General features: G+C 42.1%; 1 protein-coding gene across 4 annotated transcripts in view; it reads left to right on the top strand.

Moving 5' to 3' along the window:
• Positions 1 to 24041, top strand: part of SLC35F2 (solute carrier family 35 member F2) — a 72766-nt gene that overhangs the window by 25791 nt on the left and 22934 nt on the right. For 2 of the 4 annotated variants that reach the window (XM_033949726.1, XM_033949722.1), the window contains exons 2-3: positions 17443 to 17618; positions 19647 to 19774. In XM_033949726.1, coding sequence (XP_033805617.1) covers positions 17474 to 17618; positions 19647 to 19774 — 273 coding nt within the window. In that variant the 5' untranslated portion in view covers positions 17443 to 17473. Of the gene's footprint in view, positions 1 to 11716; positions 12106 to 16690; positions 17010 to 17442; positions 17619 to 19646; positions 19775 to 24041 lie in introns of those variants that run through there. The other 2 variants (XM_033949723.1, XM_033949724.1) reach the window with 2 other exon arrangements.

The raw sequence follows: 24041 nt of genomic DNA, 5'->3' as shown, positions 1-24041 counted from the left end.
ACCATCGGCTCAGTTGTGATGATGTGATGCCTTTATACTGTATGTACTCGTATTGCAAGACCTTGCTCGTTTAGAACAGTCACTTCACTCTTGCAGTGTCAGAGAAGAACCATCGGATCAGTTGTGATGATGTGATGTGTGTATACTGTATGTACTTGTATTGCAAGACATTGCTTACATATCAAGTTAAAATTTAATCAAATGTTTTGCTTGTCTTACAAAACATGTGCAAACCAAGTTACTTGCAATCCAAGGTTTTACTGTACTTGCCTTTAGTTTTCAAGGACCAATCAAGTCAAAGAATGATGCTTGTCTGAGAGGTTGTATCCTTAAGCACACAGATGCTCACAATATTGACAGACTCTAGCATACGCGATTTACATGTCATCTATTCTTGTGTATACTTATGAAGGGAATTTTTAAAAATAAAGTAAAATTCTGGAATCTCTCATGGCACACCCAGAATCTAGAGCTGTTCAATTCAGAAAATATATATTTTGATTTGATTCGATTTTGCCAATTGAATCAATTTTTCCATTTGATGTGATTCAATTTGATTTTGCCAATTGAATCAATTTTTCCATTTGACATGATTCAATTCGCTTTCTATGACATTGCAAAGTAAACCCATCAGCTAATTTTAAAGCTGTCTCTTTGCCCACCCCATCCTCTTTGCCCTCTCCAACTCCACACTGGCACTGTCAAGTATAAACAAAACAAACACTATTAAGTTCTAGCTCGCACTCGCTAATACCAGCTCAGGCAGGATACACATTTCAAATCTGATGTATTGTAATCACAAAATAGAAAATAAAAGTATTTTTTTTTCTACCTTTTATTGTCTTGTAATTTTATTGTTCAAATCATGTTAGTTCCCAGGCTCTGGTTTCTGTTTGTCTTCTATTAACTCGCTCAGCAGGGTCTCCTGCCCATTTGACTTTTTCTTCTTTCTCCGTGCTAACCATTCATCTTCCATCTTTACCTTCCCTTCCCTTCTCTCTACTCCTTGTAATTCCATCACCCTCACTCCCTTCCTTTCTAGTTCCAGTCCTCAATCTAGTGTCCCTCTCCCTTCCCTCTAGGCCCCCCCCCCCATATGCCCAGCACTGTGTCTTTCTTCCCTTCCTTCCAACCACCACCATCCCCACCCCATGTGGCCAGCACCCTCTCTCTTCCCTTCCGTTCCCTCCCCACCAGCTTCAGCCTGAGCCAAATTGCCCCCCCCCCCTCTTGCAGGTCAAGCATCCCTTCTCCCTTCCCTCTATCTTCCAGTCCCCCCCTGTCAGCAGCAGAAGCAGAAAGCAGCAACTCCCCAGCACGGGTCCAACAATGGCAGCAGTGGCAGCGGCACAGGAAGCAGTGCAGCACCCCACCCCACTATCTTCTCAGTCTTCACTGCTGATTCTCATTGACCTGCTCTTGAGCTTTCCCTTGGAATACGAGGAACAACTCAAGAGACTGGGATTGTTCTCCCTCGAGAAGAGGAGACTGCAAGGGGATATGATTGAGACTTTCAAAATACTAAAAGGAATCGACAAAATAGAGCAGGAAAAAAAATTATTTACAATGTCTAATGTGACACGGACAAGAGGACATGGACAGAAGTTAATGGGGGACAAGTTCAGGACAAATATCAGGAAGTTCTGCTTCACGCAACGAGTTGTGGACACCTGGAATGCTCTCCCAGAAGAGGTAATTGCGGAATCCACCATTCTAGGATTTAAGGGTAAGTTAGATGTGCATCTCCTTATGAGTGGCATAAAGTGACATGGGTAAGGGTAAGCTAGACATACATCTCCTTACGAGAAGCTTAGAGTGATATGAGAACTAAAACTATGCTAGGGTACACCTGGGCGGGGCCTCCGCGTGTGCGGATTGCCAGACTTGATGGACCTAAGGTCTGTTCCGGAGATGGCCTTTCTTATGTTCTTCTGATATAACTTCCATGTTTGTTTGGATTTTTTTTTAAACAAATCCATTCAAATTGATTCAGCCAAACTGAATCGGTGAATCAATATGAATCAGGCAGCACTACTAAATACCTGTGCCTAAGTTGTGTGCAGATCAAGCATATTCTGTGTGCCTAACTTTTAGAAATGCCCACGATCCACCCCAGGACATGCCTCCTTTGAGATTTGCACACTAGAAATGATGTACGCTTTATAGAATGTGCCTACAAAGTTATGTGCATGACTTCTAATTAGTGACAATTATTAGGTGTTAGTAGCCAATTATCATTGCTAATTGGCTTGTTAAACAATTAAGTTGCATACACAAATTGGCTATGTGCACCAATTTGCATGCACAGCTTAGGATGCCATATATAGAATTAGGCCTGATTGCACACTTTGAAGGGTGATATATCAAGAAACTGAATAAACATAAACTGATTAGTATACCTAAGTAGTGTAAGATAGGATAGTAAAAAGCTTGTTTAAGTTAAACTGCTTAGCTAACAGATAGTGGCTGAATATCACTACTGTATATATAGTTCACCGGCTATAGGTTTATTCAGTGCTACAATTTCTATGGATAGTGACTGAATACATGTGAAGTATTTAAATATGAACCTTGACCAGCGTCTATAAAACTGTTAACTGAGAGGTTTAAACATTGACATGTAAATGTCTAACATATTTAAAGTTGACCTCTCAATGTCTAACTTAATTGATTATATTACATTACATTAGTGATTTCTATTCTGCCATTACCTTGCGGTTCAAGGCGGATTACAAAAGGAGTTATCTGGCCATTTCCAGAGGAATTAAAGAGTAGAGCGGGTTGCTTCAGAGAATTGGGATGAGTCTTGTGGTGTTAGTTTGTCTTCAAGGATTGGGATGAGTCTTGTGGTGTTAGTTTGTCTTCAAGGATGGTTTTTATCTCTTTCCTGAACGATTTGTAGTCTGGGGTTGTTATCTGTAAATTGGAGAGTTGGCAGTCTAGTTTTGCTGCTTGTGTGACTAGAAGGCCATCGTACAGTTTTTTTTGTCTGACGTCTCTGATTGGGGGATGTGTGAACAGTTTGTGGGTTTGGATTAGGCGGTTGTTTAGGTAGGCTGGGCTGTCTCCGTTAATGGTTTTAAATAGTAGGCACTAGGCAGTAGAATTTGAATTGTACTCTTGCTTGTATTGGGAGCCAGTGTGAATCGAGGTATGCCGTCGTGATGTGGTCGTGTTTCCTCAGTGAATAGATAAGTCTTAGCGCTGTGTTTTGAACTGTTTGTAGTTGTTTTATCATGGTTGTGGGGCAGGGGAGATAGATTATATGTATTTTCAACAGCACTATCAATGCAAATGGTGGTTTTAGAAATCAGTACAAACCACCAACCCCATGCAGAACAGAACAAGAAACCAAGTGGAGAGTGGGACTGTGCACTAAAGACAAATTCTACTACTACTACTATTAATTATTTCTATAGCGCTACCAGACGCAAGCAGAGCTGTACAGAGTCACAAAGAGTAAGAAAACAGTCCCTGCTCGAAAGAGCTTACAATCTAAACAGGCAAGACAGACAAACAGGATGTCATGGATACAGTTAATCAGCTGGCTGGGTTTACATTAATAAACTTGCTGATTACAAGGTTGATGTGCACAGTCCCACTCCCCACTCGGTTTCCTCTTCTGGCTTTAGAAATCCACATCCACCTTTCAATGTTTAGAATAGATGTTTAACTATTTTACAGTTCCTGCTTAATCAGATGTTCAATAGCTGAAATTTGCCACTGAGCTTTCTTTGTCACTCTTGTCCAACTTAATCCATTCCTCATTTCCAAACAGATAATTTTGGTTGTTCTGTGCAGGAGATTAGATTCTTAATAAAGCACTTTATGCAATTGTGCTGTCAACCAAAGAAGTATTCTTTAATACTGACCAAAGAATACATTGGTATTGCTGTTACTGTATAACCATTTTGTTATGTAATGCCATGCAGACTGTCTGCTGAGCTCTAGAACAGTGGTCTTCACTGCAAGGCCCGTGAGCCAATGGCGGCCCGCAATGACCTTCTGGGTGGCCCACACACCTATCCAGAGTCCCCCCTCTCCCCCTGCTGAGTTTCAGTACTTGCTCACCATTCTCATTTAGGCCGCCAGCAGCACGAATGCTCTCTCTCTGCTGCTGCTTCCTGTCCCTGCATTGGCGGGAAGCAGTAGCAGAGATTCCAGACCATGGGAGGGGGGAGGGAAAAAGAGAGAGATCAAACAAGGGGATGAAAGGGAAGGGTAATAGAGAGATGCTAGACTGCAGTCTTGAAGAGGAAATAAAAAGCCCGAGAGCTTGTCTCGACGGGTGGCTCTAACGCGGAGCTGGGAGGCCCGCGGAGCCGTCCGTCGGGTAAAAGTTAGGAAGGGGTGGTTAGGCAGGCAGGGAATTTAAATTGAAGGGAGGAGGTCTTTCCCACCGTGGGAGGGACCTCCTATAGGGCTGAGTCGGGGCTGCAGGGTAGGGTGGGTAAGGGGTATATAAGCTGGGCTCTCAGAGGACCATAACAGTTTCCGATCCTCCGAGGCAGCTTTCCAGCCCTCCCGCCCGTTAGTTCTGCAAGGTGCAGGGTTGGATTTTTGGTTGGCGGTATCCCAAGCTACTGGCGGCTGGTCTCATCATGGGATGAGTGGTGGGCCGGCTGGGAGCCGTGCCTGGTGGGTCGGATGACCCTGGACAATGGGGCATGTGGGGACATGCCACCCCTCGGACCCTTGCTTAGACGGCAGGGTCGGGGGCCATTTTCATCTAAGTCGGTAGCTCGGGATCAGGGTCACAAAGGTGATACCATTGTGTTGGTTTAATTAGATAAACTGTTATTTAATGATGTTTGTATATGTTGTTTACTATATGTAAATGTTATTTAAATATGTTTATTTTACAATAAACAGGGCTGCGGCCAGGTTTCTAAACTCGGGTCTACGTGTCTTTTTTTTGGGGGGGTTGGATTGGTATTTGAAGGTTAGGAAAGGTATGCATCGGGGAAGCGGGCCGCTCCAGCTTCCGCTGTTAGAGAAAGATGCAAGATTTCCAGGGAAGGGAAGGTGGGGATTGAGATGTCAGACCATGGGAGGGGGAAGGAAGGAGATAAAGATTCTAATCAAGGCTGAAAGGGAAGACAGATACCAAACAATAGAAAGGGTGGAAGGGAAGGAGAGAGATGTCAGGACCACTGGATGGGGGATGGTGGAAGGATAGAGAGATGCCAGACCAGGGAATGGAAGGAGAGAGATTCCAGACTAAGGCAGATGGAAGGGGATTTGGAAGGGTAAGAGAAACATAGAGAGATGCCAGACCACAAAGCGGGGAGGAAATGATCTATTTTTTTAATATAGAAGAGGACATTTGGATTTTCTGTCCAATAGGGTATTCAAAACTAAATTGAAATCACCTCCCAGAATTAAATGAGAAGGGGATAAATCCATAATTACATTTCTAAGTTTTTTTTTTTTAAAATAGAGGATTGTCACATTTTGGAGGGTAGACATAGCACATAGATAGCTAAAAGGAATTTATATTTATTGTTAAGTGACATCATCTACCTACTTGATCAGCAGAATTGGATACAATAGTCAAAGGAAGAAAGGATTTATAGTAAATGGCCAATCCATTTTTTCCAACAGCATGTGAGGCAATGCCTAATATGAATTTAGAATGTTTTAACAAATGTATATATTTCTCATTTAAGTGTGTTCCTTGGAGATTATATCAGGGGATAGTTTTGTTACTTATGACCAAAATGTTTGATTAAAGGGGTTATTCAATCCTTTGACATTAAGAGATAGTATTTTAAGAGGAAAAGACATTATTGAATATTAAGAAGAGGAGACAAAGAGGCTCTTTTCAAACAATAAAAAAACCCTCAGAAATCCAAAGTAACATAGAAATCCATAGCCCCTTTTCTTTCTCTCCAACCCAATTCCATCCAGTATCCTTCCCCTTATGTTTTCTCCCTTTCCCTGCATACCAATTCCATCAGCATCTGCCCCATTTCTCTCCCTCCACCACCCTTTTCACAAGGCAACGGAAACCCCCCCCCCAGCAATGGGCCCCCACCCAACAATGATTCCAATGATTCCCCCCCCCAACATCGATGGACAGCAATGAGGCCTTCCATCGGCATCAACGGCAACGCGGCCGGCTCAGCTCCATGAAGATCCCACGATAACTGCGTCAGCCGGAAGAAGTGACGTAGGAGGGGGATGGACCGGCAGATGCATTCATCGCGGGACCTTCTTGGAGCTAAGTTGGCCGTGTTGCCTTTGATGCTGGCGGAAGACCGTGTTGTCATTCCTTGATGCCAGGGGGGGGTGGCTGGTGTTATCATTGTTGTAGGGTGGGGGGCCCGTTGCCGTGGAGGGGGGGCCTGTTGCCGTCTGAAAAAAAAAAATTGGCATATTGGTAAGTCATCCTTCAGCGGGCCCCCCTGACTATTTTGGGCCCTAGGCACGTGCCTACTGTGCCTATTCATTAATCCGGCCCTGGGCTTGGGAAGGGCTGGTATTGGAGCCTTTAGCTGAACTTTGCTTTTGGATGCAAGAAATTTGCACTGATTTGGGGGCTATTCGATCAGAGCTGGCATTGTTGGCAGTGGATCTCATGTCAAAGATTAAAGATCTGGGACATAAAGTGGAGGAAGTGGAAACGCATATGGAAGAACAACATGGAGCGGTGACTACTTTATGTGATACAGTGAAAGAAATACAGGTTTCCCAGGTGACATTGGCTGAAAAGTTGGAAGACTTAGAGAACAAAAGTAGAAGATTGAATTTGAGGTTCCGTGGTATTCCAGAAACTTCAGAATATAAGAATGTGGAGGAAGTAGTGAAAAAGTTGGTGGGTCATCTTTTGGCTGACAATGGAGTACCTATGGAGCCTGATTTATTTAAACTTGATCGCGCTCATCGAGCCTTGGGTAATACTCGCTCTAATATGTCTAAAGATATTATTGCTTGTTTTTCAGACTACAAGCTAAAAGAAGCATTTTTGGCTAAGGCGCGCCACCTGGAAAATTTTATTTGGGACACTTAGTCAGTGGAAGTTTATCAGAACATAAGAACATAAGAAGTTGCCTCCGCTGAGACAGACCAGAGGTCCATCCTGCCCAGCGGTCCGCTCCCGCGGCGGCCCATCAGGCCTAATTGCCTGAACAGTGTCCCTGACTAATTTTGTAACTGCCTCTAATCCTATCCCTACTACCTACCTCTACTCCTATCTGTACCCCTCAATCCCTTTGTCCTCCAGGTACCTGTACAGACCCTCTTTGAAGCCCTGTAGCGTGCTTCTGCTTATCACATCCTCCGGTAGCGCGTTCCATGTATCCACCACCCTCTGAGTGAAAAAGAACTTCCTGGCGTTTGTTCTAAACCTTTCCCCTTTCAATTTCTCTGAGTGCCCCCTTGTACTTGTGGTTCCCCGTAATTTGAAAAATCTGTCCCTGTCTACTCTTTCTATGCCCTTCATGATCTTGAAGGTTTCTATCATGTCTCCTCTAAGTCTCCGCTTTTCCAGGGAGAAAAGCCCCAGCTTCTTCAGTCTGTCAGTATATGAGAGGTCTTCCATACCCTTTATTAGCTTAGTTGCTCTTCTCTGGACTCTCTCAAGTATCGCCATGTCCTTCTTGAGGTACGGTGACCAGTACTGGACACAGTACTCCAGGTGCGGGCGCACCATTGCACGATACAGTGGCAGAATGCACGATCAGGACCTGGCTGCAGCTATATTAAAGCAGAGATATGAGTTATGGTCCGTGACACAACATTTACGGGCTCATCACATTAAGTATAAATGGAAATATCCTTTTGCACTATCCTTTTGTTATCAAGGCAAACTTTATTCCATTAAAACTTGTGCAGAAGTTCACCTTATCTTGGTGGGCGTAGAGGGACTTGTGGCACCAGATGTCTCAGTTTCTGTACCCACTTAGGATATAAGTGGTATATAAATAATAAAAATAAAATAATAAATAGTATTTTTGAGTTATAATGTATTTTAGACTCTGTTGGTATCAGGGTGCTCTATAGGTGTCCTGGTATAGCTTTTTTTTTTTTTTTTTTTTTGCCAAGTTCCTTTAATGGCTACTACATGGATGTCCTTTAATATGCAAAGCTTTAATTCTCCCCAAAAAAGGCGATCTTTATTTAGGGAAATGTTACGCTTGAAGATTGATGTATGTTTTATACAGGAGACCCATCTACTCCCATCTGGAGAATCCCTTCTTTCTCATAATAAATATAAAAGAATATATTTAGCTTCTTATTCATTATCTCAAAAGAAAGTGCATGGTGTGGGAATTATATTAGCTAATTCGTTAAATTGGCAAATCTCCAAGGTAATGAGAGATAGGGAGGGTAGATATCTTTTATTAGTTGTTCAACAGAGATCTTTGGTCTGTACTTTATTGAATATTTATGCCCCAAATAGTGCTCAATCAGATTTTTTAAATAAATTATCAGAACTTTTATTACAGCACTCTCAGGGACCTGTGTTAGTAGGCGGTGATTTCAATTTGACCCTGGATCCATTGCTGGATAATTCTACGAGTTCTGCTCCGTATGCTCAGGCGGGGAAAAAGACTAGCTGCTTTTTGTGCACAACTGAGATTGTTGGATATCTGGAGGGAACTTCACCCTAAGTTTAGAGATTATACCTATTATTCCTCTGTACATTGTACATACTCTCGTATTGATTGGTGGCTGGGTGCAGTGGAATTTTTTGGGGAGGTACAGTCAGCTGATATTGGTTATTTGGTCGTATCATTCCCCCGTGTTGAGTTTTCTGTCCTAGGGAGGCTAGAGTTGGGAATAGATACTGGAGATTTTCTGATGTGTTATTAAATGACCCGCAACATGTGGAATTTATTAGTCAACAAATTTTACAATATTTTGAATTTAATGATACTCCTGACATTTCTTCTATAGTTTTGTGGGAAGGTCTGAAAGTTGTTTTACAAGGAGCTCTTATATCTTTACAGGCTCATGTTTCTAAGGCGAAATCCCTTCAAGAGGGGCAACTTAGAGATCAGTTGGCTGTTTTACAATGGGATAAAAAGCAGGGACTTCAGACCCCTACTTTGGATCAAGCTTTGCATGATGCTCAGCTCCGCTTATCTGCTTTGGAGTTGGGTGATATTCAGCATCAGCTTAATCTTACCCAGCAGCATTTTTTTAAAATTTAGTAATCACTCTAGCAGACTGTTAGCCCATCAATTGTGTAAGCAGGGATTACGTAATTATATATTTAAGATAGAGTCACGAACAGGGATTTTGGTAACTGATGAAGCCACTATACATGCTGAGTTTGTTCAGTATTTTCAGGAATTATATCATGCTGCTGTGGAGCCTTCAGGGGATGAAGTCTCAGCTTTTCTGTTTGAAACCCACCTGCCACAGCTTACAGAAGCTGAAATGACAGTTTTATAACAACCTATTATAGTGTCTGAGGTCTTATTAATTATTAAAAATTTACCTGCGGGAAAATCACCTGGACTTTATGGTTATACTAATAAATTCTATAAGATGTTTGGTATTTTGTTAGCGCTCCTTTTGACAAAGGTTTATAATGATATAGTTGCTACTACAGTTTTGCCACATTCTTGGCGATTGGCTGGGATTTCTTTGATTTTAAAATCAGGTAAAGATCCCAATTGTTGTTCATCATATCGCCCTATATCATTATTGTGGACAGATTACAAAATTTTTACTAAGCTTTTAGCTAATCGACTTCAAACTGTACTTCCCGATTAATTCATCAGGATGTCTGATTTTATTTTAGGGCGACAAACGCAAGACAATATAAGACAAATATTGCATATTTTATATGAGACCAGTATTTCTGAAGATCCAGCTTTATTGTTAGCAGTAGATGCGGAGAAAGCTTTTGATAGGGTGGGGTGGGCATTTTTGTTTGCAGTTCTTGAACAGATTAAATTCCCTGCTAGGTATATTGGATGGGTTCGTTTTTTATATAATCAACCTTTGGCTTGTTTGTTGGTTAATGGCAGTTATACTATGGAGTTTGAGCTTTTTCAGGGGACTAGACAGAGTTGTGCGCTATCCCCTCTATTATTTGCTTTACTGAGGTGGCACTGCATAGAATATGAATATGAATTATAATTTCTCTGCCTTTCAGTATGCTTTATGTTTTTTTTTTATTTTATTGTTGGTAGATCATTTTGACTTGGTCATTTTAAAAGTAGCTCACAAGCCCAAAAAGTGTGGGCACCCCTGTGCTAGACTGTTGTGCAACTCTGAGTTTGAAGCCTCTCTGACTAGATGATCATGGACTAATGAACTCATGATTCATGAACTAACCAAGATCCAGTTTTGGATAAAAGTAATCACAATCACTGTAGTATGTGTGTGAAAGTTGGGAAGTGAGTGTGAGTGATGGGGATTAGGTTCACTGACTAAATTATTATGATATTTATTAATAAATTAAGTATTGGTAAGTTGTAAAAGTACTGTAATGAACTGAACTGTGAGAGGTAAGACATTGTAATTTTTTTCCTGCACTTTGGGCTGAGTTTTACATGGTGATAAAGGATCTTGTATCATTTGTTTCATGCCTTATTAAGGCGAGTGTGAATCAGGTTTGCGATCTTTAGAACTAGCTATTATGATGACAAATATTGTAGGAGTCATGACAGAGGGAAACAGATGGATCAAATGTTTTACACAGCCATTCTGTCATGGACTCACTAGCAGTCCCTATCACATTTACTCTTTTTTAATCAAAGTTCATAATTAGACCATATCACTTCCCTTCTTCGTTCAGCATTCAAATTATTATGGCAAAGCAATACCATATTTAACTTTTTTCTAAATTTATACCCTACTCTTTAGGGGTGGTAAATCTGACTCTTTGGAATGGTCCATCCTTGACATAAGAATAGCCTTACTGGGTCAGACCAGTGGTCCATCAAACTCAGTAGCCCATTCTCACGGTGGCCAATCCAGGTCACTAGTACCTGGCCAAAACCTAAGGAGTAGCAATATTCCATGCTACTGATCCTAGGAAGCGCTGGTATGTGGCCCCTGGTTGAGTTCATTTGATGCAATGACCAGACCAAATGTGTTTGAGGGAGAGGGAATTCCTGCATAGATGCGGATGAGGCCTGATTGTGCCACATTCCAGTCCTGGACTGGTTTCCACTAAGCGGGGGACCCAAAAAAAGTAGGAAGAAACGGTCTGAAGCTTGAAAATATTTGCTTGGGGGAGCCTCTGACCCTTGTAGTTCAAACTCATGAACAGCAAGTTAAAAAAAAAAAAAAAAATGCAAGGTAGCTGCCCTTAAGTGGTGCTCTCCTACTTTGATAGGGGATTACATAGGGATAGGCATGAAATGATAAAGGAATGGGTGGATGGAGAGGAGGTGAAGAAAATCAGAGCAAGATGCACTTGGGTAACACCTAAGAAGTTGGAAGTGGATCATATTGGGACAGAAATGAAACAAGGGGTTGATGGATGCGATCAGGGTCCGAGGACTATACACTGGAGTAAAACCTAAGGACTTGAGACAGGTTCATAGTTCACATACACTGACTTCAGTAAAAACCCAAAGAGCGTGTTCGATTAGTGCAGACACCACAAAGCTATGCCTCTTAGATATCCGTGTGTTTCAGTTTCGTCAGCGGAGCCAGCCCACAGGCTCTTGTACTGCTGGCATCGCCCCCCACCCCGCGATATTCTTGAGAAATAGATAATGACTTCGAGGGACATCTTATCTTTGTATTTATTTGTCAGTAGGAAGATCATTCCTTACAGAAGGCGGGAAAGGTTTTGGCGCTTTTTTTCTGACGTAAGGACTGGTTGAGGTCGGGCTCCCTCCCCGTGTGCGCGCGGCCGGGGTGGGGAGGGACACGTGGAACTCCAGGCCCGGGACAGAGAGGGATGCTGTGTCGGGCGTGTGTTCCCGGGCTGCGCATCCCGCCCCGAGCCGGCCGGCGGCGGCCTTCGTTTCTGTGCGGCAGGCCGCTCTGAGGGGGCGCGTCGCATGCGGCACCGCGGACAGCTCCCAGCTCGCGTTCAGTCATGGAATCGGGCGAGCCGGCGCTTCCACGGACTCGGGAGAGCTGGAGCTGGTACAACTCTCTGGCCAGGTTGAGAACGGCAGTGTGCAGCTGGTGAGTACTACGCGGAGCCAACGCCTGCCGCGCGTGTCTGGACGCAGGCGGGCCGAAGCCATGTGGAGATGCCTTTGCTTTGTCCAAGGTTCGAGTAACTGTGTTGGGATTACAGTTTAAGAAGGCCTCGCCTCGTACGTAAAATCAGAGGGCAAACAGTTAACAAAGCAGTGTGCTATTCACGTTCCCTTCAGCTCATTTGTTTTGGAAAAGGATGAAATTAGTTCTCTCGTTCCTTTTCTTAGTAACTTTGGGGCCCTTTTACTAAGCTACTAACCTTTAGCACAACCTTGTGAGCATAGGAGTCAACTTTTCAGAATGATTTGGGGTGCTAAATCCAATGCCAATTACTTCGCCCTAGACATAGTCAAGGACTTTGTTCAATATTAGAGGTGCTCAAGCAGCCACAGAACTGGTACCTACACTTGTGGGATTTTTCCCACTGCAAACTTTTTTTACCTGGCGGCACAGTAAACTCTGGGGCGGGGCTGGAGGGTACCTGGAAATGTGTGGACATCGACGTGATGACATCACATGCATGCATGACATCATCATGTCAACATCTGCACATGCGTGAAGTCCCGGAGTTTACTGTGCTGCCAGTGGGGGGTGTTGGAGCAGGAGAGGCAGTGAAGAGAAGTGGTGCACCCGGGTGCTGGCTAACTGCCTACAGGATGTGCCTCTCGCTGCAAGAGGCATGTCCTGTAGGCAGTTAGCTGGCACTCGTGCCTCTCCTCGCCAGCATCTTGTAGCACCACTAGCGCACAGTTTGTGATACACTGCCCTAAGGCCAATTTTACTGCAGCCATTAAAGAAATGAGTGCTTGTGCACTTACCAATACCCATTTTATAGATGGTAAGGGCTCATGCCCTAATCCTGCACTAACTAGTTAGCACTCGATGATGTAGCCGCACTAACTGCTTAGCACTGGCATGCTCACTCTCCACTCCCAGACATGTCCCCTCAATGAAAAAATAACGAATCCTTTTTAGTACATCATTAGTGCATGCTGATTTGGTAGTTACCGCAGAATGCCTGACTATGTCCCATGATGTGCCATTTTAAGTAGTGGTAAATACACAGTAGCACTTACTGCAGCTTAGTAACAAGGACCCTTAGCTTCCTGATAGTCACACTAACAAAAATTTTCCTCCCATTCTGTATCTAATCATAGAACTGGTCCCAGAAATCATAGAACTGGACCCAGTGTCTTTGGGTCTTTCTGTCTCCACAGCGCCCATTGTCCTGTGCACTTACTGAGTTCTGTATCTAGATTTTGAAGTTTTCTCACATCCTGTGCTTGGTAGTGAGCAGAGAGTCATTGTTAGAATCACTGTACCCAGGTGGCAGACTGCATTCTTTTTCTCCCCGGGGCCCCACATCAGTTTGGGAGAGGGAAGAGAGGGCTGAAGCTGGGTTCCTGAAGAGGGAGGCAGGGGATGAAGCCAACCTGCTGGAAAGAGGAGCAGGGAAAGAAACAGAAAGACAGAGCTGCCAAGTTACCCAGTTCAAGAAGGAAAATTATTGGCCCTTCCAGGATTTCCAACAGCCCCATCTTGGTGCATTATGGAACCTGCAGCGCTGATTTCAGTGGGTAGAATCAGGGATTTTTCTAGCATTTTTAGCTTGTAAATTTAAAATCAGGAGCAGATTGGAGCAGGATCCGGAGGGGACCGCCAGATCCATTAATCTGAAGAAAAAAAATATTCTGACATTTAGGGGCAGAACAGTGACTGACTGAGACAGTGATAGCAGAGCATACCAACTGGGTAAAAGCCAGATCCTCTAGATGTTTAGATGAAGGCAGTGGTTCCGGAGATAAGACCAACTGGGTAAAAACTGGAGCCACTGGATTTAAGGTGATCTATCTGGCTAATATGACAGATGTGGAGGATCTATTTTGTATCCAGTCTTTCAGAAGTCTCCCTCCTTTAACTGAATTACTTGGTAATGCTGGAAACAGGTGAGGTAGAGAAGAAAAAAATAGTTCAGTTTATTCAAGCATTTCCCTGTCTGTTCCAGTGGGCTCACAATCTAATTATCCCCAGTATAGAAAAAAGAGTAGTGGGCTAGTGATTTATAAAAATGTTTCGGCTTTTGGAGGCTTGATTTATTAACCCTATTTGCATGGAGATCTTGTTTTTCCAGTTAAAATTAGTAAATACTATTCTATTATTTATTTATATTCCACACAATTTTAACATAACATAACAAATAACTTCTCTACTGCATAACTTAATAAGTTCTATGCGGTTAACAAAAGTTTTTTTTAAAAACCATACAATCATTAAGAATGATCATTATTTAGGGAAAGGGTGGGACAGGCATGTGGGATCTCTTAGAGGGAGGAGGAGATAGTGGATGCTGTAGATGGGCAGATTGGCCTTCATCTGCCATCATATTTCTATGTTTCTGTGTTTATAGTCATGTAGCAGTTGCAAACCGGCTTCGTTAGGGCAGCATGGGTAGCAGTGTTTTCAGTATCTGGCTGTATCTGCTCCTTTTATTACATAGACTTGGAACTGCTGCTCCTTGTTTCATAGTGTGAGCAATAAGGAATGGATTTGCTTTGTGGTAGCCTGTTGGATACTTATGTCTAGAATTGGCCACTGTTGGTCTGATCCAGTATGGCACATCTTATGTTCCATAGGAAAAGCAAAACTACATGTATATGCAGGCAGTGAGGTAAAACAAGGACTGGATCAGCTTGAAATCTTTGGAGCCAGTTGGAAACCCTAGTAAGATGTAGTTAAAGTAATTACGTTGATATATAAAATGTTATATGATATGGGATCTGAAGCTTTATTAAGATATTTATTCTTTCCACTAAGTAGGATTGCTTCTCGATTCCAGCATTTTTTGAAGTTAATATATTTGTTTGAAGTCTTTGAGGAGTAAATCTTTTGAATATGTAGGAACCAAACTTTAGAATGATCTTCCTACTGAATTAAGGAGTTTCTTCATATTATATCTTTCAAAACATTTTAAAAACATTATATTAATTGATTTATTGTAAATTTGCTAAGAAATTTGATGTATTATTTTTAAATATTGTTATCTGCCTAAATGTATCTTTTTAAAATATTGTTATTTGCTTAGAATATGATTGAAGATTACAGCAGGCTAAACGAAGAGCTGCTGAAAGTTGGGGCAGTCTCCTTCGAGGGCTATGCACTTAGAGGAAGATTCTCAAAACTCGTTGGTAAAGTCCGGCAAGTTGATTTAGTGCCTGCAGTGGGAGTGACTTTTATTTTATGGGCGATTCTCATCATAATAACATGCAAATTATATGCACTCTATTTGTGCAGAGAATCGCCGGTAAAGAGCAGGAGGTAGAGAATGACATAGGGACAAATTTTTCCCCTCAGGAACTCAATTTCTCCATCCCGTCCCTGTGAGTTTTGTCGCTGTCCATGTCCCTGCTCCATTCCTCTAAGCTCTACCTTAACCACACACACCTCAAACTTGTATGATTTTAAAGTGTTTGAGACTTGTGCAGATGAGCTTGCAGGAATGGGGCAGGGACAGGAAAAGAACTCGGGATGGGAAAATGAGTTCCCGCAAGGACGGGGAAAAATTTGCTCCTGTATCATCCTCTAGCGAGATGAACTGTGCCTGGCGCTTGCTCAGAAGAACAATCGCTAAACACAACTCCTCCCTTCTGTCAAAGCTGTTCTCCCTGCCCCAATCAACTGAGCTGCAGGTCTTCCCAAGTCCTGCAGGCTCAGCTGATTAACTGGCAGGGAGAGAAGCAGAAAGAAGAGTTCCTCCTCTTGGTGACACCCCCCTTTGTCTGCCACTGCCCAACCCCCAACATCCTGTATAAGATCGGCAGGAGGTTATGGCCCACTCCCTCCTGCTGCTGCCACCATCACCGGTGTACTCTGCCGCCGTCCTCCAACAACCCGCTGCTCACCCCAGCAGAAGAGATGTCCACTCGTTCCTTCTGCCACCACCTCTGCTGGGGATACTCACTGCCACCCCACAACACACTGACAGCTCTCCCCAACACTTTTGACAGAAGGGATGCCCACTCCCTCTTGCCACATGGGTCCTCCACCCCCGACAGTGCCCCGACACCCCTGATAGCCTCCCCAACATTCCTGGCAGGAGGGATGCCCACTCCCCCCGCCACTGGTGATTCCCCACTCCCCTGACAACACCCTCAGCAGGAGGTATTCCCACCCTCTTCCCATCCCCCTACCCTATCCCCTGACATCCTTGCACCTAAGGCACTGATTGGATCAGATGCTTAAGACACCTCTAATGGGTGGGGCTTTAGGTATCTGGGCCAGTTAGGGACTTAGGCCTCTTCCCGGTGCATCCTAGAAAATGACCTTTCTAGACGTGTTCACCCTTAGTATGTTTCTTTTTTGGTCATTTTAGAAAAACAAAATGTCTAAATGAAAACCATCCAAAACAAGCCATTTGCACCAAGGAAAGGCCAGCCTTTTTAATAGACTGGCCACACAGACATACCAGTAGAGCAGTGAGGCACTACTGTGAACTTCACATAAAGGTTCCCAGTTACATATCCCATCATAACCCTTTACATTGTACAGAGAGCGCTCAAAAACTCACCCAAAACCAACTGTACACCACCCCAATAGCCTTTATGCCTGCAGGTGTCGCCCCTATGCCATTGCTATTTTATCATATGTTACAGAGCAGAACAGAATGTGGTTTGCTGCTCAGGAAGTTCCCAATGCTTCCCCTTTTCTTTTGTTTTGTTTCAGTGGAATTCAATTGTTTTGGTATTAACTAAAGAGAGAGTTGTTCTCCAGTGCTAAAGGGGATGAATTGGAAGTTTTGAGTGACACCCTTCTGCAAAGTTTGTGACTAGGGGGAAGGAAAAGCTATAGTACAGAATCCTATGTCTTCTACCAGAAAGAAAATTAGCAAGGTAAGAACCTAATCTTTCATTATCTGAGTAATGTAAATGCCCAGGAGATTGGGGATAGATTGTGTAGAAAGTGGAATAAAAATGAAATAGATATATAAAATTGTATAAAATTTATTATCTGAGTAATGTAAATGCCCAGGAATTGGGGATAGATTGTGTAGAAAGTGGAATAGAAATGAAATAGATATATAAAATTGTATTCAGCAAGAGTGTGGTAACCACATCTAATGAGGTCCACAAGTAATGAGGGAAGGTTGTTGAGTCAGCATTGCTGTCAGTAAAAGATGGTGAAACTAGTTTAACCAGAAGCTTGTTAGCAGGTCACTTTGGATTGTTTCTCCTTTCTCCTGTGCTTCTCTTCCTCCTTCTCTTGAAGTGATTTATGGCTGGGCTTTCCCTCTAATAATTTGTATTCTTTCCATTGCACTCACAGGTATTTTTTGAAGACAGTTGCTTTGGGACAAATGGTGTCACTGTTTATATGTGGGACAGCAGTTACTAGTCAGTATCTAGCAGATGTCTACAAAGTCAATACGCCAATGTTTCAAAGTTTTATCAACTATTGTTTACTTTTTCTGGTTTATACCATGGTGCTGGCATTAAGGACAGGTATGAACAATAATCATTCATGTTCTCGTCGTAATATTATCCCTGTGTTTGATAATCTCTACAGATACATTTATGGCTCTTACCTTATTAAATAGGGAACTAATAGCAACCTAACAAGCTGAACCAGTCTTTGTTTTGTCCAATTGTATCTTTCCTTGTCATTCATTCCAGACTAGTCTAGACAATTGGGTGTTATATCCATTGACTAGCAGATGGAGATAAAAAAACAAAGTTGTTCTGTGTGGTTCACCTTCTAGAGGTCTCGTGTAATACAGTAAATGATAGCAGAAAAAGACCTTCACGGTCCATCCATTCTACCCAACAAAATGACCAGAGCCTTGACCACCATTCTATTTAAGCCCGGGTCTAGTCACGGTGTAGCCATTTTTCTGATGTAGTATTTTTCTGATGGAGGGACCATGCAGCCCCTAGTTTGTGCTTCTCAGTCAGGTCTTAACCCAGCTCTGTGGTTAGATTAGTAGAGCAGGGGTTAGTGTTTCAGGCAGGATAATCCTTTTAATGGGATTAAAGATTGATTAAAGCTGGAGTGACACTTACTGGGGGATGCACTAAAGTCAGCGATCATCGCTAAACCTGTTTTCACAGGTTTAGAGACAATCGCTGATAATCGATCCAATGTACTAAACGGCCTACCGCGTGTGATCGCCCATTTTCCGATCCTATCTGACTCATGCAAATTTGTAAAACCCCATGCAAAATACCAAGTAATTGATGCACTAACATCGCTTGGCTATTTAGCATCGGGTTTTACTGATTGTAAAACCCGATTGCTCTAGACCTGTCGGTAACTGTGTAAATCATGTACATACAAACTTGATAGTGCATCGATCGCTGTTGGAGAATCAGCCAGAGAATTGGCCAACAGCGATTGAGTCGCTATCTTTAGTGCATCTAGCCCTTAGTAGTGCTGCGTCCCTCCCCTCGCACATCTTCATACTGTCTTGTAACTGAGACAATATTGTCTTTTCATCATAAGTAGCTTCTTATTATGCTTTCTGCGTTTATTCTCACTGAGATAAGTAATTTCTGCTTTTGTTGTAAGCTTAGTTGTCTTATTTTTCTCTCTCTGCTCCTGGACAACAGAATTTTTCTCTTGCAGTCCTATTATTTAATGAGTTGGTTGTTTCTATTTTCGGATTGCTGAAAGGGGCAACATTTCATACAAACAATTTTTCTACCGGTACAGTATTATATGTTTGTTCATTTTCAAGGTTGGGTCCTGTAAAACCTTACATTTCACAGCCTTCAAGCTACTACCAATAAAACCTTCTGATTTTGTACTACTAGATATTTAGCACACAAAAAACCCCATTATATACAGAGTGTAGAGGTCGGAATTGAAATGTCCAAACAGGAACATGTTCAGTTCTACTGGTATTTTAGAAAAGGATTTGCTAGTGCAGAGGTTTTTTTCCCAAAATACATGGACTTCACATATATTTGACAGCATGTGCAGTGGGAGCAGCCATTTTACAAACATACATGTTGAAATGTACAGCGCTGCGTACGCCTTTCAGCGCTATAGAAATGATAAATAGTAGTAAAAAAAATGAATGTCATAGTGCTCAGCAACTTCCACTTGGAGGCGTCTGCACTTTAAATATTGAAATGGTGATTTCTTGATGTCAGTATGTAAGAGCCAACAATTCCATGTATTGTTATCTCATTTTGCAAACCTATGTTTTTGTACAGTTAAGTAGTGAAAATGCAGTCCTAATGTGGTTTAATTTCAGAGGACAAAAACTACATAGGATTAGATTAAGGAGAATGACTCCCTTAGGCCCTCGTGTAAAGCCCTAGTTGAAATGAGCACTTTGTCAAGGGGGGTCAGGAAGGACCGGGGGGGTGGTGGAAACCAGGTTGGGGGAGGGTTACTACTGAAATTAACTACCCCTAGTCCTTTCTGAGTGAATTGTGAGTTTTATATATTTGAATATCGAATGCCGAACAGGAATATGCAGTGTTTCACAGCAAGCATTACATGGCTGCTTATTTCCCCATAATCAGGCGAGGACAACTTTTTACACATCCTGAAAAAGAAGTGGTGGAAATATATTTTCTTGGGACTTGCTGATGTTGAAGCCAATTTTACAATGGTTAAAGCCTACCAGTATACCTCCATAACAAGCATCCAGGTAAGAATTCCATCCATTTTCTTCTCCCAAATTCTTCTTTTAATGTTATAAGTATTTGGTCATCACTGGTTGAAAAAAAAAAGGCTTATTTGGATTTCTGCACAGCCGTTTATCCAAATATCATTTCAGTGTGCTTTAGGATGATTAAACATCTGTATGGCAATTCTGTCAGCTGGCAACTGGAATTAGGCGTCAATAGTGCATATATGTTACAGAACATTAGCCCGTACATGTGTGATAGGTGCCACTAATTGCTATGCACATGCATATGTTCTAGGTGTTATTCTATAACTGATGTGTGTAAGTCATTTACCTCCAATTTCTGTATATGGTGCTATGAGTTGTACACGAAAATTGGTGCACATAGCCAATTTGCATGCATAAATTAATTGTTTATCAAGACCAATCAGCTTTGATAATTGACAATTCCTGTGCAAAGAGCACATGAGTCCTGAACCTATGGTTAATGCATCTTCACCCACGAGGGATGCAGAAGATATCATCTTACATTTTCAACTCTGCCTCCCAGCATCACCGGGCACTGCCCTTTCTTCTTATTTTTTTCCTTCTGCAAGTGAGAAGGTGTTTTATTAATCTGCTGTGCTTAATATTTATTATTTTTGGGTATTAATTTAATTTATTCAAGGCTTTGAGTGTTTTAGAGCTCTCCAGTGGTCCTGGGTCAGCTCTGCTTGGGAAAAGCTGCATACTCAGGGTTCTGAAGTCTCTAGCTGGGTGGGCCACACTTGCTGCAGGGCACCTGTCTGGCCAACCTGCCCAAACACTTAGATTCATTTGGGGTTTGGCCCCTGGGAGTCTTCTCACCTGATTTTGTTTGAAGCGTGTGAGTGCTTTCAGGCCCCACACTAGTTGGGAGACCTAGATGGTGCCAGCTTCATGCCCCCACTGAAAAAGCATGTGGAGACTAGAGGGGTAGAGGGTTTCAGACTGGTTCAATCTGTGTAAAAAGCAGCCTGAGGAGACAAGCTCCAGGATATCCTGAGATCGCTATGATACTGACTGAGCACTGGGAAATGCCAGAGGGGCTCTTGCGAGGAGCTATGGTGATATCTAAGCTGTATCCCATGGCTCCTGATTTCTAGCAGCTGTGTATGCCACCTAAGGTGGATTCCTTCTAGCCACTATTTCTTTGCCATACTGCGCAGCATGGAATTGATTCAGTTTAAGGCTGTAGCATCCAAGGAGCACACTGCCAACACTGGACTTTAAAACTCAAGGAACCTGTGATTGGCACCAAATTGTGATGCTGAAAGAGCACAGGCACAGTAAGATTGGAGTGGGGGGACAGGGGCACAGATTGGATAATGGAGCTTTCCAGGCTGCACAAAGTCCTATGGGCCTTATGTGTCTGAACAGCAGAAGACCATTTCCTTTCCAGTTTTCTGCCTAGAATAAAATGCCTACTGCTGAGCTTTTATCACTCTGGTTAAAAATTCCTTTTCACAGCTTGCTTTTAGATACCAGCAGCTCAGTTATCTCTAACACACTTGTTAAAGAGTAAAAATAATAGTTTCACAGAGGCAAAATCTGAAGGAACATTTTCCTCAGAGAAGCACCATGGTGTTAAGGCTTCAAAAGCAACACCTGCAGAAATTTCAATAGGCAATATATTTATTCATATCTACCCATGGACGTACATCTTGTAGTGAATGTGTGCTGCTATTTTCCTGTTACCTACCTGTTGGCAACTGTTGTGGTACTACTATCGAGCCGTGACGTTTCTAAAAAGATATCTAATTTGTGAATACAAAACTGTACTAAAAAAAGTACTTTCTTTAAGAACTGTTGTCTATATTTGTGAACCAGTGTGTTGCAGTGGTGGCCAAAAAAGCAAACAGGGTAAGAGCAAGAATACTATAATACTTTTGTATTGCTCCATGGTGCGACCTCACCTTGAGTATTTATTCTATTCAATTCTGATTGCCATATCTCAGAAAAGACAGCAGAATTAGAAAAGGTTCAAAGAAGAATGACTAAAACGATAAAGGGGATGGAACTCCTCTCATATGAGGAAAGGCTAAAGAGATTGGGGTTTTTCTGCCTGGAAAAGAGACAGCTGAGGGTGGATATGATTAAGGTCTACAAATTCCTGAGTGGGGTAGAATGGGTAGAAGAAGCATATCAGTTTTTTTGCTGTTTCAATGAAGTTACATGGAAATACTTTTAAAACAAATAGGAGGAAATATTTTTTCACTCAACAAATAATTAAGCTCTGGAACTCATTGCCAGAGCATGTAGTAACAGCTGGGTTTGAAAAAGGTTTGGACAAGTTCCTGGAGGAAAAGTCCATAGTCTCCTATTGAGACAGACACAGGAAAAGCCACTGCTTGCCCTGGGTTCAGTAGCATGGAATGTTGCTACTATTTGGGTTTCTACCAGATATTTGTGACCTGGACTGGTCTCCTTTGGCACAGGATACTGGACTAGATGGACCATTTTTATGGTCTTATGAATCTAATTTTTAATGTGCCTATCAGGCTAGCTTACTAACAGGCAAGTTATCACAGTATATAATAGTGAAGCAGGGCCATTATATGCTGCATTGATGAATCCCTTAATATAAAATAGGAAGTATTTTATATTGACATATGAAAAATTTTTATTTGACATATTTATTGACATATGAAAAATTTTATTTTAACATATGAAAAATTAGATATTGGCAATTTGAGTCCCGTGAAAGACAAGTTATTCCAATATACTTGGGAGCCCTTTTAGAATTCCTTAGCATCACATGCCCTAACAGAGTACTGAACCTTTAATGGTTATGCTTCCTACTTTTGTTTACTTGTTGTATGGGGTGGGGAGGGGTTTGTGGAGAGTTGAATGGATCTTTACTCCACTTATTGGACTAGGATATAAGGACCATTTTTTCTAAGAGTTGTGCATTGTACTGTTATTTGTCTTTTAATATTCATGAAAAACATTTCAAACCCTAAAAAGACTGAATTGACTGCACTGGAAACCAAATTTCAATATTTCAATATTTCTATGACTCAGTTTTATCCTTTTCCCTCTCCCCTTTAGTCTTGTATTACAGTTTTAGCTTTTCAGGCTGTCCACAATTAATATTCAAATGGTATATTTCAAATCATTTGGTTAGCAGATTGAATTGACTTGTATATTTTGGTTAGCCTGAAACCCAGAACCGTATAGAGAAGATGGGGATTAGGAGTAAAGTAAAAAACGCCTCTTCCCACTTCAGTCACAGAACAGACAGAAGCCTGAGCGGTGGCAGTGCATTCTTTCTCAGGCTATCTTGCCAATGTACCTCAACCCTGATCTAGGGGGGAGAGAGACAACTCATTCTCCATGTCTGTGCTGAGGCATCTCTGAGCTAGATGCACTAAAGTCAACGATTGTTGCTAAACCAGTTTTGACTGCTTTAGCAACAATCACATTTGTCAGCCCGATGCACAAAACAGCTAGCTCACTGCTTGTTTTTCCCCTCGATCGTCCATTTTCCAATATGGTCATGCAAAATAGCTATTTAGTATTAAAACGCCATGCAAACTAGCCGAATGAATGTAATGTAATGTAATGTAATTTATTTCTTATATACCGCTACATCCGTTAGGTTCTAAGCGGTTTACAGAAAATATACATTAAGATTAGAAATAAGAAAGGTACTTGAAAAATTTCCTTACTGTCCCGAAGGCTCACAATCTAACTAAAGTACCTGGAGGGTAATAGAGAAGTGAAAAGTAGAGTTAGAGGAAAAATAAAAATAAAATAAACATTTTAACAAGACAGCATTGATCTAAATACTTTGGAAGGTAGAAGAGAGGAGAGAAAGGAATAGATGCAGAAGGGGGAACCGTTGAACAGTAGAATTCTGGAGAAATTTAAATGATAGAAATAGAACAAAACAAAGACAAAAGGCAAAACAATAGATAAGATTAATGATGCACTAACATTGCTTGGCGATGCACAAAAAGCAGGGATGGGTTTAGCAATCCAAAAATGTGACCGGTCAAAACCTGTCTTACCGATAGGTCAACCTTTTTTTTTTTCTTCTTCTTTTTTTAAAAAATTTAATGGACACAGATGTTGTGTTACATACACACACAGAATCTATCTCATTAAAAAAGAAAAGAAAAAAGCCCCCTCCCCTGCCGAAGATGGCTCTCCCCGATGTCCCCCTGATGAACAGCACCAGGGACTGACCCTCCACCACCACCGCGCGAGCGAAAATCAGCAGGAGAGAAGACTGCTATAGCAGGAGGGAGTGGGCATCCCTGTTGCC

Source organism: Geotrypetes seraphini, chromosome 6 (genome assembly GCF_902459505.1).
Source record: "Geotrypetes seraphini chromosome 6, aGeoSer1.1, whole genome shotgun sequence".
Classification (NCBI taxonomy): Eukaryota; Metazoa; Chordata; class Amphibia; order Gymnophiona; family Dermophiidae; genus Geotrypetes; species Geotrypetes seraphini.
The sequence above is the reverse complement of the archived record's forward strand: the minus strand, read 5'-3'. Positions and strand labels throughout refer to the sequence as shown.